This window comes from Anomaloglossus baeobatrachus, chromosome 3 (assembly GCF_048569485.1).
Source record: "Anomaloglossus baeobatrachus isolate aAnoBae1 chromosome 3, aAnoBae1.hap1, whole genome shotgun sequence".
In the NCBI taxonomy this organism is placed as follows: domain Eukaryota; kingdom Metazoa; phylum Chordata; class Amphibia; order Anura; family Aromobatidae; genus Anomaloglossus; species Anomaloglossus baeobatrachus.
Window position 1 is genome coordinate 99175755 of NC_134355.1, and position 14187 is coordinate 99189941.

At 43.0% G+C, this 14187-nt stretch overlaps 1 protein-coding gene across 3 annotated transcripts in view; it reads right to left on the reverse strand.

The window, feature by feature from the left end:
* Window positions 1-14187, reverse strand: part of EML6 (EMAP like 6) — a 338267-nt gene that overhangs the window by 215194 nt on the left and 108886 nt on the right. For all 3 annotated transcript variants that reach the window (XM_075339339.1, XM_075339338.1, XM_075339340.1), the window contains exons 2-4: window positions 11908-12067; window positions 8499-8597; window positions 993-1061 (exon numbers count right to left, since the gene is read on the reverse strand). In XM_075339339.1, the coding sequence (XP_075195454.1) occupies window positions 993-1061; window positions 8499-8597; window positions 11908-12067 (328 nt within the window). The remainder of the gene's footprint in view (window positions 1-992; window positions 1062-8498; window positions 8598-11907; window positions 12068-14187) is intronic.

A 14187-nucleotide genomic window follows, 5' to 3' on the forward strand; every position in this document is an offset into this window, starting at 1 on the left:
CTTTATCTATGCTTCAAATACATCTACTCTGTGTGAGAAATTTACTACTGACGTATTACGTTGGCCCACTGCCAATTTTACCAAAGCAAGTGACATTTCTCATTTGTTGTCTTAAATGTTCACTAATTTATCTTACGTAGGTGATAATGTACTTGTGGACTTGTGGGCTGGGGAGCCGATTGCCAGGACCCCAATGCTTACAAGAAGAAAGCTTTGGCACGCCTCCACTCACTTTATTGTCTTGGAGACATCTGAGTACAGAGCTCAACTTTTCCTGACACGCACGGCCACCGCTCCAGTCCGAAGGGGCAAATCAAAACCCCACACTTGGGATGGGGGAGGTCAGGACTGCAAGAACCCCTACGGCACGACCTGATGTAATCTCAGGGCGACCTGGGACCAGAAGGTTACATTGTGGATCGAAGATCCGCTTTAGTACTTGCTCACCATTTACCCTAAGTTGGAGCATATTTAATTCCATCCGTCACTGAAATAGTGAAGGTTCATTTGTATCCTGCAGTGCTTTAACAGATAGTTGTAACCTCAGCTGCAGCCACTCCCTTCTCCTATAACTATCCACTCCTCACTCTACTCTATGTTGGCAATAGCTCAATCCTATTGTTGTACACTTGGAAGGAACCAGTCTCTTTACAAAGCTGACGAAGTTATATTTCTTGTGCCTTTCTTCCCTTTGTCTTTCCCACCTTGTGTTGTCTTATTGTACTGAAGAGACTAGCTAGGGTGAATTTAGGGTCATCGAGGGTTTAGGCACGTGATTGGTGACGGGGGAAGGACCCATATAGGGACGATGGGGAGTGCAGGGATCAGCCTCAGGTGAGTGCTAGGAGGTGACCCTGCTCCCCTCTCCCCAGTGCCCACCATTGTATTGTGTTGCTGGTGTTCCGTGTGTTGCAGCGGAACCCCGGTAGTCACTGCATGACAAAAGAAATAAAATTACAAAGAACACATTATAAAAAAATGACATAACTCACCTTGATATGCTTGACCCCACAACTGACCAATCTGTTCTGCTGATATGGATCCCATGAGATATCGAAGATCTGTAAGGAATCAAAATGAGATTACTTCCCATGTAGTCCTTTGCATTTTCAGCTTCATTGACTCTGTATCGCATGTGTAAATCAGATCTGACAATGATTAAGTATGAAGCCAAAAGGAATACTGCATAGATAATTAATATATGCATAATCCAGTTCCAAGGTCAACTCCAGACAAGAGATAGAAGTATGATTATTGGTATATACAGTAGGCGCACAATCATAATATATAGGGCAAAAAAGCTACAAAAGAAAAGCAAAATGAAAAACATCACAAAATAAACTGAAGCACTATAAGGGTATGGTGTCATATACCTGAGCAATTAGGGGTTATGACTCTGGTTATGTAAGGGCAGGAGTAAAATTATATGTAACATGGGATATGAAAGGAGAAAAGATCACACAGGGATTCTGTCAAGGGAGGAATTTTGGGTAAAGATAGCTAATGGTATCTTCATACAGGGTATCAGAGACGGTGCCGTATTAGCTGTATATATCAGAGCCGATATTAATGAATTAGACAATGAATACATGAGACATGTTCTCCTTGAGCCAGCGTTACCAAATGACTTTTCGTGTATTCGATAGATCCAATTATACAGTATGCATCAATAATCAGAAGTCAGAACACAGAACGTAGGGAGGATTCTACTCCCCAATTTCTCCCAGCATGTTATGAAACACATCTTTGTTCGTTAAAACATTCTTTCTGTGTGAAAGCTACTGATAAGACTTTTGCTCATTATTATAAAACTTTCACTGTTTGTACATCTGTTCACTTATCCTTGGTAACCCCTTCATGACTATACAGCTTAGAATCATATTATGGGTCTATGCGATTGCTACATAGACAGACAGATAATTATGCAACTACATCTATATTTTGATTATTTACATACACAGATATTCTTATTACGTTTAAACAAACAAGCTATAGCTCAGGCCACCTCCACAATTCTAGTACATGAGGCTCTGTCACAAAGCATAAAAATAGATGGGCTATAAGGCTAATTCATCAAAGCAATTATGCCAGAAAGGCAAAATGTAAATTCCATTGAAAAAAATCAAAACATTTTTATGGAGGAAATTTGGAACTTTTGGAGTTTTCACGCCAGTTTTCGCCAGCTGTGCCAAAATCGGTGCAGCTGAGGCGTGACACCATAGCTTGTCTAATTCATGACGAGCTGTGGCACTCCTTACACCAGAAATCTTGCTCTGGTCCACTCATCAGATGCTCCACATTTATTTAGGCCCTGTGCGCACGCTGCGGATTTTGTCGTGGATTTGCCATGGATTTGCTGCAGAAAATGTGTCCAAGGCCTCTGTCACATGTTCGTGCCTCCGATACGTGTTTGACAGTTTTCTCACGTACCGGAGACACGGGCACACGTGGACCTATGTATTCCTAATGGTTTGGACACGCGTAAGTATTTTGGAACGGAACGTGTGTCCGTTCCATACTTACGTGTGTTTCTCACGCCGATATGTCCGTTTTTCTCCGGCACCACGGGTGTCACACGGCCCGCACCCGTACCACACGGATGTAGTGTGGATGCGGTCCCGTGTGACACGCGCAGGAGAGAAGACTTGTGTCTGTGAGGAAAAAAAACAAAACATTACTCACATTCTCCAGCCCTGCAGTCTCTGCCGCTGCTGTCACTTGCTGCCGACCGCCGCTCATTATGCTCATTGCATATTCACTTCACTACGGCCGGAAGCTGCAGCAGGGGGGAGTCGGCAGGGCTGGAGACCGAAGATCAGCACCACGACAGCGACGCCAGGGACAGGTGAGTAGAAAGTGTCCGTTCTCCGTGTGTTATCACGGATAACACACGGAGAACACACGTAGCCCTTAAACAAGGGTCACGGAGGGCAAACCGTACCTCTGACACGTCCGTGAAAAACGTGCGTGATTTTCACGGATGTGTGACAGAGGCCTCACGTTGCTGCAGTCATTCCCCAGCAAATCCTATGGGTTTTAAAAAAAATGTTGTGCGCACATTGCGTTTTTTTATACCTGCGGATTTACCTGTGGATTTTCCACTGCGGAATTAATGAGCATGTCACTTCTCTTCCGCAGGTACCTGCGGTTTTTGCCATAGATAATGGTAAAAATCCGCAAGTACTAACCTGCGGAAAATCTGCGGTAAATCCGTGGCAAACCGCGGTAAAACCGCATGCGGATTTCGCTGTGGTATTGGTGCGTTTTTTTTACCGCGGGTGCGGGCTTCTTTAAGAGGGTCCGGATTTTTCTTAAGAAAATGGCACTTTCTAGTGCGCATATAGACTAAGACACAACATTCACGCCTCTTTGTGAATCGGGAGCATCTGACTCCAACACACCCCTCATCAAGACCAGAGTGAACATCGCCGAACTTGATGACCGGGGGCTAAGATTTTATAGTGCTAGCATCTTGTACGTACGTGAAATCAGTCCATTTATGCATTTTTCAAGTTGACATATATGTTCTTTAAGAAGAATGGAGGCATTATCAGAATTTTTCAAGTGTTTTAGATTTGGAATAAAATTAGCCATCTAATAACATCCACATTTTTGATCCATTTTACAATTAGGCTACGTTCCCGTGATCAGTATCTGTTGAGTTTTTGACGCTGTAGAATTTCTGCACCATATCTGCACCGTACTTGCTTTTTTTTTTTATTGGGTTTTTGTGTGCATTTTTGAGGCTGCATTTTTTGTTTCTGTTTGGTGTTTAAAAAAAAGCTGCTTTGTCTTAGGAACTTGTCAGTATTCAGATTGTTAAGTGCGAATTACATGCGTTTTTATGTGCTTCCGCCAGATTTAAATATTAGAACAATTGATTGTTAGGGAGACGATATGTCGTGGGGAGGTCTTGAAAATATTTTATAATATATACTTCTATTAATATACAATTCTTATTTCCAATATAGGACACCCTCCAAGAAATGGAATTCTGACATCTCACTAGGGGGTATCGGCATATACTCCAGAGGTGTACTAACCATATGATAACAATACCATCCACAATACCCCCTTGTATACTGCAGAGAGAAGGCTTGTCATAATGTCAGAACAGCTTCTCCGCTCTCCATTACAGAATACAAATATGTATAATGGCTATTTTATTTTGTTCTCTTTGCCAGGATAGCAGTCTTAGAGACCTAAATCTACACGTCTCCCTTATTGTATTGCTGTTGCTTTTAAAAGGAGCAATTTGGGTAAACAGAAGCATTCGGAGGCGTAATCATTACTTGTGCTCGGCTTTTAATGTCCTTTTCCAAATCATCCAGACAAGAGAATTGTCAGACTTGAATCCTCTATAGTCTAAACTTTCCTTTTTAAATGCAGTTTATACGACTCCTCACGTGTTTAGCAGATGTCCACAGGCGTCTAAATCAATGAGAACCCGTGATAGCTTACTTTCAGTGAAAGCCTAATTGCTAGCCATTTGGAGCACAAAAACATATTTATTTCTCTTATATAGTGCTATAAATTCCATAGCGCTTTATAGACGTGAAAATCACTGTCCACATTGTTGTTCTAAATTCCCTACCAGTATGTGTTTTCTTTCTAAGTTCTTGCATCAAGAAGCTCATAATTAGTTGAATAAAATTTTAAATTGTGACTTTCTTTTGGATGGAACTTCATAATAATTTCAATAGATGCAGGAACTTGGCCGAGCCATCAACGCTGAATATTTTTTTGTAAAGTTAGCTGGTTATGGTGGGATCTGAAGACAGTCTATAGAGTTGCCAGACTTTCACCCAGAAAAGTTTCCTCCATCTATTTTTTCAGTTGGGTCACCTCTGCCGAACTCTGTCCACATCTTTCCCAGCTCATATTAGCTGATCTGATCAGCTGACATGTGCCTCTAACAGTCACGGGTGGATCATAGATCCACCCACGGTTGTTAACTTGTTAAATCCCGCTGTCAATCTCTGACAGCGGGAATTAACATGCACCAGTGGGGAGCACGCCATTCCCTGCTTCCATCGGCAGCTATGTGACGTGATCACGGGGTACCGATGGGTTGTCAGACAGACGGGGATCACCTGATGACCTTCTTTCTGTCATGAAGAACTTCCTGTGAACACTGGCTGTGAGTCGGCGTTCATAAGAAATCATCATTTCCAATGTACAGCACAAGCGATCAGACATTCGCAGCTTCATGTCCCCTAAGGGGATTAATAAATACAATGAAAAGTGGAAAAAAAATTTTTCAAATCACCCCGCTTTCGCCCCATTGAAAATAAAACAATTAAAAAAAGTAAACATATTTGGTATTGCTGCATTCAGAAATGTCCAATCAATCAAAATATAAAATAAATGAATCTGATCGGTAAACAGCGTGACGTAAAAAAATGGAAAGTGCCAGAATTACATTTTGGTGGGGGGGAAGCCACAACATTATAATAAAATGCAATAAAGAGACAATCAACACAAACACATCTACCCAAAAATGGTACTATAAACATCAGCTTAGCACACAAAAAATAAGCCATCGCACAGTCCCAGATCCTGAAAAATGAATATTTTACAAGTCTCGGAACATGGTGCCAAAAGCTAATTTATTTTTATTTAAAAACTTCTGAAATTTTTTTCACCAATTAAATAAAATAAAAACTACACATATTTGGTATCTACGCACCGGTACTGACCTGGAAAATGATAATGCCAGGTCAATTTTATCATATAGTGAATATGGTAAATTAAAAAAAAATTTGTGGAATTGCACTTTTTTGCAATTCTACCGCACTTATAATTTACTTCCCATTTTCTAGTATACTATATGGTAAAATGAATGGTTTAATTCAAAAGTACAACTTGCCCCGCAAAAATAAGCACTCATACGACTATGTTCACAAAAAATATAAAAATTATTGCTCTTAGGAGAAGGGGAGAAATGTCTTCAACGAAAAATGGAAATTCGCCAATGGTGAAGTGGTTAATCCATGACTAATTAAGCAGGTAAAAGGTCTGGACATAATTCTGGGTGTGATATTTACGTTTGGAAGCTGTTGATGTGAACCCACAACATGCGGTCAAAGTAGCTCTCAAAGGAAGACAAACTTATCATTAGGGTGAAAATAAAAGATGAAATCCATCAGAGAGATAGAAGAAATGTCAGGAGCGTCCAAGTCAACGGTTTGGTACATTTTGCAAAAAAAAGCAAACACTGTTGACCTTGGGAAATCAAAAAGATCTGGAGGTCCACAGAAGACAACAGTGGTGGATGATCACAGAATTCATTTTGTGGTGAAGAAAATCCCCTTCACAACATCCACCTAAGTGAAGGACACTCTCCAGGAAGTAGAAGGCTAGTTTCACACATCCGGCTTTTCGCCGGTTTACCAGATTCGGCGCACTCCAGTACAGTGTATACAGTACAATGGCAGCGCTGTCATGTGACTGGAGCATGTGACCCGGAAGTTGCGGCGCTGCCATTGTACTGTATACACTGTACTGGAGTGCGCCGAATCCGGCAAACCGGCGAAAAGCTGGATGTGTGAAACCAGCCTAAGCCAACCATAAAGAGCAGACTTCATGAGAGCAAATACAAAGAGTTCACCACAAGGTGCAAACCATCAATCAGCCTTAAAATAGAAGGGCCATTTTAGACTTTGCCAAAAAAAAAATCTAAAGAAACTGCCACATTCTGAAAATGCACTGTATGGACAGATGAAACTAAGATCAACCTGTACCAGAATGATGGAAATAAGAAACTATGCAGAAGGCCTGGAACGACTCCTGATCCAAAGCACAGCACATCCTCTGTAACACATAGTGGAGGCAGTGTGATGGCCGGGCATGTATGGGTTCCATTGGCCCTGGGTCGCTATGGTTTATTGATCATGTAACTGAAAACAGAAGCAGCTGGATGAATTCTGCATTGTACAGGGTGATACTTTCTGCTAAGATTGAACCAAATGCAGCAAAGTTGACTGGACGGCACTTTACTGTACAGATGGACAATGACCCAAAACATACTGTATTTTTCGTTTTATAAAACACACCGGATTATAACACACACCCCAAATTTAGAGAAAAAGACGTTAAAAAAATATGGGGTCCATCTTATAATCTTTATTATCTTATAATCTATGGTGTCTTACCGGGGGGGAAGCAGGGTCACGGGAGGCAGGGGCGGTGGTGGAGTAGGGCGATAATGCGGGCGGTGCGGCAGGTGTCCTGGATTCTTGCTGCAGGCAGGAACATCCAGATACTCTCGGCGATGCGGGCTTCAATGAAATGGCGCCTGTAGTCGGCGCATGCGTAGACTGAGCTGTCGGCTCAATGACAAGCCGATAGCTCATCTGCGCACACGCCACCTCTGGGCATAATTTTCCTTAAGTCCACTGCTGGGAAATCAATGGGCCGGAGGCGGCGCATATACAGATGACATCTTAAGCTGATAGCTCAATCTGCGCACATGCCGACCCCAAGCGTCATTATTTGAAGTCCGCACTGCTGACATTTTCAAAATGGCCCCTGTTTCACCTCTCGCAGCGAGCACTAGCACCGCCCACAGCTCGCAGCATTTCCCCACCCTCCTGTGACCATTCTGCACCACTCCCCGGTAAGCTACATTTGGTTTATAAAATGCATCCCTCATTTCCCACCCAAATTTTTGGGAGTAAAAGTGCGTCTTACAATCCAAAAAATACGGTACTTCAACAGCAATCCTGGAGTTTTTCAAGACAAAGAAGTGGAATATTCTCCAATGGTCAAGTCACTCACCAGATGTCAACCCCATCGAGCTACATTTCACATCCTTAAGACAAAACTTAAGACAGAAAGACCCACAAACAAGCAACAACTGAAGTCAGCTGCAGTAGAGGTCCAACAAAGCATCACAAAGGAGGAAACCCAGAGTTTGATGACATCCATGACTTCCAGACTTCAGCTAGTCATTACCTGCAAAGGATTCTCTACAAACTATTACAATAATTTTATTTTTGGTAAAGCAAAGATTGGCCAATTACTTTTGAGTTTCTGAAATGAGGAGGCTTTGTAGAAAAACGGTTGCAATTCCTAAACATTTTACAGGATATTTTGTATTCAACCCTATTGAATTGAACCCTATTGAAACCTGGAAGTCTGCACTTCAATTACATCTCACTTGTTTAATTTTAAAATAAAAATAGTGGCATTCAGAGCCCAAATCATGACGATTCAGACACTGTCCAAATATTTGTTGACCTAACTGTATGTATTCTCATTTATTGGGACCATTTTGTTTTGTGATATCCGACCTTCAGGAACAAATACGAGAACCTCTCTATGACTTTGTTTATCTGGACAGCGAGTTGTCAGAGATATCACTGAAGACAGAGACATAAAGTTACTCAAAAAATGTTTCATTCCTCCTTTAATGCACATTGAAATCATTCTAGATATAATAGGTATATAAAACACACATATATACAGCAACAAAAGTACATGAGGCTCATAAATACCCTGTCTGAGTGTCCAGTAGCGGTCGCCAAAACTTTGCCTTTTTGCCAATCCCAAATGCAAACAGTGTTTTTGGCATCCAGTCCAACAGAGGCGAGACGCTACGGAAAGAGAGCGGGAACAAGAAAATCAGTCTAATAAAGAATTACAATTCATGTCATTGATATGTAGTAGTTCATACTGTATATTTACTATACTTATACATAATACAAACATGCATAGCACTTGCTTACGGTATTTCATTATACTGTATATGTCAAAGAAAGGACATGTATTTGCTCCATCAACATAATGATTATGCATCTACAGTACACACCAAAAGTTTGGACACATCTTCTCATTCAAAGAGTTTTCTTTATTTTCATGACTCTAAAAATTGAAGATTCACATTGAAGGCATCAAAACTATGAATTAACACATGTGGAATGAAATACTTAACAAAAAAGTGTGAAACAACTGAAAATATGTCTTATATTCTAGGTTCTGCAAAGTAGCCACCTTTTGCTTTCATTACTACTTTGCACACTCTTGGCATTCTCTTGATGAGCTTCAAGAGGTAGTCACCGGAAATGGTTTTCCAACAGTCTTGAAGGAGTTCCCAGAGATGCTTAGCACTTGTTGGCCCTTTTGCCTTCACTCTGCGGTCCAGCTCACCACAAACCATCTTGATTGGGTTCAGGTCTGGTGACTGTGGAGGCCAGGTCATCTGGCGTAGCACCCCATCACTCTCCTTAGTCAAATAGCCCTTACACAGCCTGGAGGTGTGTTTGGGGTCATTGTCCTGTTGAAAAATAAATGATGGTCCAACTAAACGCAAACCGGATGGAATAGCATACCGCTGCAAGATGCTGTGGTAGCGATGCTGGTTCAGTATGCCTTCCAGTTTGAATAAATCCCCAACAGTGTCACCAGCAAAGCACCCCCACACCATCACACCTCCTCCTCCATGCTTCACGGTGGGAACCAGCCATGTAGAGTCCATCCGTTCACCTTTTCTACAAAGACATGGTGGTTGGATTCAAAGATCTCAAATTTGGACTCATCAGACCAAAGCACAGATTTCCACTGGTCTAATGTCCATTCCTTGTATTCTTTAGCCCAAACAAGTCTCTTCTGCTTGTTGCCTGTCCTTAGCAGTGGTTTCCTAGCAGCTATTTTACCATAAAGGCCTGCTGCACAAAGTCTCCTCTTAACAATTGTTCTAGAGATGAGAAGGTGTGTCCAAACCTTTGATCTGTACTGTATATACGGCTGCTTAAATACACCTATGTATTGAATCAGTGTATACAAAGCCAAAAAGCGTATAGAAATATGAATACCTACAAAAACAAATTGTTGGACAAATCATTTCAGTGTGAAACATTTCGGGTGTGGTGGGCGTCTGGACTTATTCTTTTAAGTAAGGCTAGGTTCATATTTCCGTCAATTTGTATCAGTCACAATCCACGGCTCTGGTAAACAAGGGAATCCGTTTGGAGGATTCCGTTGTTCCCATATACTTGTATGAGCGGCGGATTGTGACTGATGATGCTGCATCCTTCGCCCGACTGATCAGTCGTGGAACGACTGACCGTCGGGCGGCAGCAACACAGCATGTAACATTTTTTGAGCAGCGGAATCCTTTTGATTCCGCTGCGCATGCTCTCTCTCGGAGGCCGAATGATCAGCTGTTCACCCGGTGGCTGGCTGATGTGAGCGATCGGCTGATCACCCGGCGGCCGGCTGCTGTGAGCAATCGGCTGATCACCCGGCGGCCGGCTGCTGTGAGCGATTCGCTGATCACCCGACGGCCGGCTGCTGTGAGCGATCAGCTGTTCACCCGACGGCCGGCTGCTGTGAGCGATCGGCTGATCACCCAGCGGCCGGCTGCTGTCAGCGATCAGCTGATGACCCGGCGGCCAGCTAATGAGAGCCTGAGATATGACTGAGGCCTAGCAGTCAGGCTCAGACTGGTCCACAGAGGGACTGGTGAATTCCCTGGCGGGCCGCTCTGTCGTAGTGGATCCTCTAGCCCACTATAGGAGCAGTCGTTGATACAAAATACTTGATTCACCATGTACAAACCAACCCAGAATCTCATCTATCATTCATCAGCCTGCCCAGTATATCATTTCACAGAAGCCTAGCTGAACAGTGACCTCAGAGTCAATGTTACTGGTGGGCCCTTGGTACTTCAGTCAGACACTGCTTATAGTGATGTATACGCCTATGTGCTCTTTATTTGCTATATATTGGGCTATGATGTAGCGCCCCTGAAGCTATGAGGGAGCTACAAGGTTCTGCATCCCCACCAGGATGCACGCCCTACTCCCTAGGATCCCGGAAGACCAGTGTCGGTCACACACAAAAACTCCAGGTAATCCCAGTTTTCCCCAACAATCCACCATACAATGGTACAAGGCTAGGGTTGGACCAATGGATGGCCGCCTAGAGGTGGAGCCAATCCAGTCCATTACTTGACCAGGTGGGAGGGGCGGACTGAGGACAGAGAGTTAGTTACTCTGAGAGAGTCGAGGAGTGAAGGTGAACAGGAGGAGACGCACTAACTCAGGGTTGACAGTAACCTGGTGCCCAGGAGTGTAGTTGTCGGTGGAGTACGGTGGAGTGCTCCCGGAACTACGCACCGACGGGGTACAGGACCCTAGGACAGGTAGAAGCTCCAAGCTGGCCTGTTAACACCTGCACAGCGAGGGGACCATCAAGGACCTCGCTGACCCTAAGAATCCGAAGACTCAGTAACAAAGGGAGAACCAGGAACAGGACCAGAGACTCCAACCCCACAGGGTCCACGCTACCATCAGGCGGACAGAAGGGGACAAAACCACCGGACTGGGACCCCCAGTTGCTCTATGCCATGAGGACCCATTAACCAAAGACAGGTGCAGGGGAAGAAGGTACCAGATTACTACACTGGCACTGGGACGAAGGGGACCTGGAGGTGAAACCAGCCGGCCTCGGGTACCAGTTACCACCAACAAGCAGTGAGTAAAGACCAGTTGCACTAAACTACTGTGTGGACTACATTCTTCCAACGCTCGTCCCATCACCCATCCTCTGGGGCCCGGTTCTACTTGCAGAGGGCCTACCATCCAGCCTGCAGTTAACACCAGCCCCAGTAGTGACATTTTGAAGCGGCGACTCCATTCATATAGCCGCAACACCACAAGTGGCGTCACGTATGAACACCAATTTAATACCCTGTAAATACAACCCATTACAAAAAGGGCCCAGGGCACGGAACCGGGCAACGGCCTCCACCGTGATATTCCCAAGATAAACAACTGCCCGGGACCGAGTACCCCATATCCCTGGGTGCAACAATTACACTACTAATTGGTAGTGATGTAAGATGTGTAATGACCGTCTTTCTAAGGCAATGTAAAATGTAGAAGAGAGTACATTAAAACAAACCTGTCCTTCTGAATCAAACGCCAAGCCAGCCACTCCATGCGTGTGCACATCTTTGAGGATGGAGACTGTCTGAACAGTGTATGAATCCCATATACATATATAGGGGTCTTTTCCAACCTGTCCTGTGGCAACAAGGGATCTGTCTGGATGTAAAGCAAGGCTGTAGGCAACGAGATGAAAAGAAAAAGAAATCATTTACTAATAGTTTTACAATTAAATCAAAAAGTTGTGCATATTCAACATGTCAAAAATATCATTTATACTTTAGAATATTTTTAGTATTGTTTTTAAAGTGGAAATCATTTCCCAGCTGAACAATCCTTTACTCAATCATCTTTTACTGGTTCTGAGCTGCAGCAATATACAGTATATTCACAATTCCACCATGTTAACAGAGTATGTAAAAAAATGAGTAGCAATAGGGGTAACTATAAAGCTTCACCTATCAGCCAGAAACCCAGCAACAATCGCGGAGCACAGCAGCTGAACCGTTACGATCGCCATGACTAAAAAAAAAAAAAAAAAAAGCACAAAAAGGAGCCGGAAAAAAACGCATATGAAAAAAAAGGCATTGTTTTTTTGCTGCTGTGTTTTTCCTATCAAAACATGCTTTTTTATGTGCGGAAAAGAAGCAGATAAAAAAGCAACGTGGGCACATAGCCTTTACTAAGAGGGGTATTATGAATTTTACAATCTTGTAGGTGGACAATAATGCCTTTAAAATCATGTGCTTAACACGGTAGTACGAGCATCTTAGGAGCAGTTCACATCATGATCTTGGCATTTGCCAATCAAGATTGTTGGAAGTCATAAGGCTGGAGTCACACTTGCGATTAACTCGCACGAGTGCAATGTGAGAAAATCTTGCATTGCACTCGGACCAATGTTAATCAATGAGGCAGCTCCCATCTGCTATTTTTTTCTCAGTCCAAATCGGACTGAGAAAAAAAATCGCAGCATGCTGCGTTTTGGTGAGTTTCTCGCGCGAGTCTCTCCAATGCAAGTCTATGGGTGCGTGGAGAAAAAAAAAAAGGATGTCACATGGACGGCACACGGACCATCCTAGTGACATCCGTTTTTCTCAATAGATTTCTAGCAAGTAGCAGAGAACACTGTAAATGTTCCTGTACATAACAGTATATGAGTAGCAGCTGCTGAGGGTAAAAACTGATTGCACACTGACAGCACACTGATGAAATGTGAGAAGAAATCGTCCAACTTTCTGGCATGAGAATCGGACCGATTTTACACTCGCAAGTGTGATTCCAGCCTAAGAAGGGTATTGAAGCCTACAGTTTTTTTTCTCCTCACCTGCCTTTAGACTTACTTAAAGAGGATCAGTCAGCAGGTCAAAAGTGATGAGCTTCATCTCTTATTTTATTCTCGCTGTTCCCCTGAGTATTATTTACAGTGGGTACAGAAAGTATTCAGACCCTTTTACATTTTTCACTCTTTCATTGCAGCCATTTGTTAAATTCAAAAAAAGTTTAATTTTTTTTCTCATTAATGTACACTCTGCACCCAATCTTGACAGAAAAAAACAGAAATGTAGAAATTTTTGCAAATTTATTAAACGAGAAAATCTGAAATATCACATTGTCATAAGTATTCAGTCCCTTTGCTCAGTATTGAGTAGAAGCCCCTTTTGAGCTAGTACAGCCATATGTCTTCTTGGGAATGATGCAACAAGTTTTTCACCCCTGGATTTGGGGATCCTCCGCCATTCTTCCTTGGAGATCCTCTCCAGTTCTGTCAGGATGGATGTAGAACGTTGGTGGACAGCCATTTTCAGGTGTCTCCAGAGATGGTCAATTGGGTTTAGGTCAGGGCTCTGGCTGGACCAATTCAAGAATAGTCAGAGTTGTTCTGAAGCCACTCCTTTGTTATTTTAGCTGTGTGCTTAGGGTCACTGTCTTTTTGGAAGGTGAATATCCAGCCAAGTCTGAGGTCCAGAGCACTATGGAAGAGGTTTTCTTCCAGGATATCTCTGTACTTGGCTGCCTTCATCTTTCCTTCATTTGCAACCAGTCGTCCTGTCCCTGCAGCTGAAAAACACCCTCATAGCATGATACTGCCACCAACATGTTTCACTGTTGGGATTGTATTGGGCAAGTGATGAGCAGTGCCTGGTTTTCATTACACATACCACTTAGAATTATCACCAAAAAGTTCTATCTTCATCTCATCAGACCAGAGAATCTTATTTCTCATAGTCAAGATGGGGTGCAGAGTGTACATTAATGAGAGAAAAAAGGAACTTTTTTGAATTTACTAAATGGC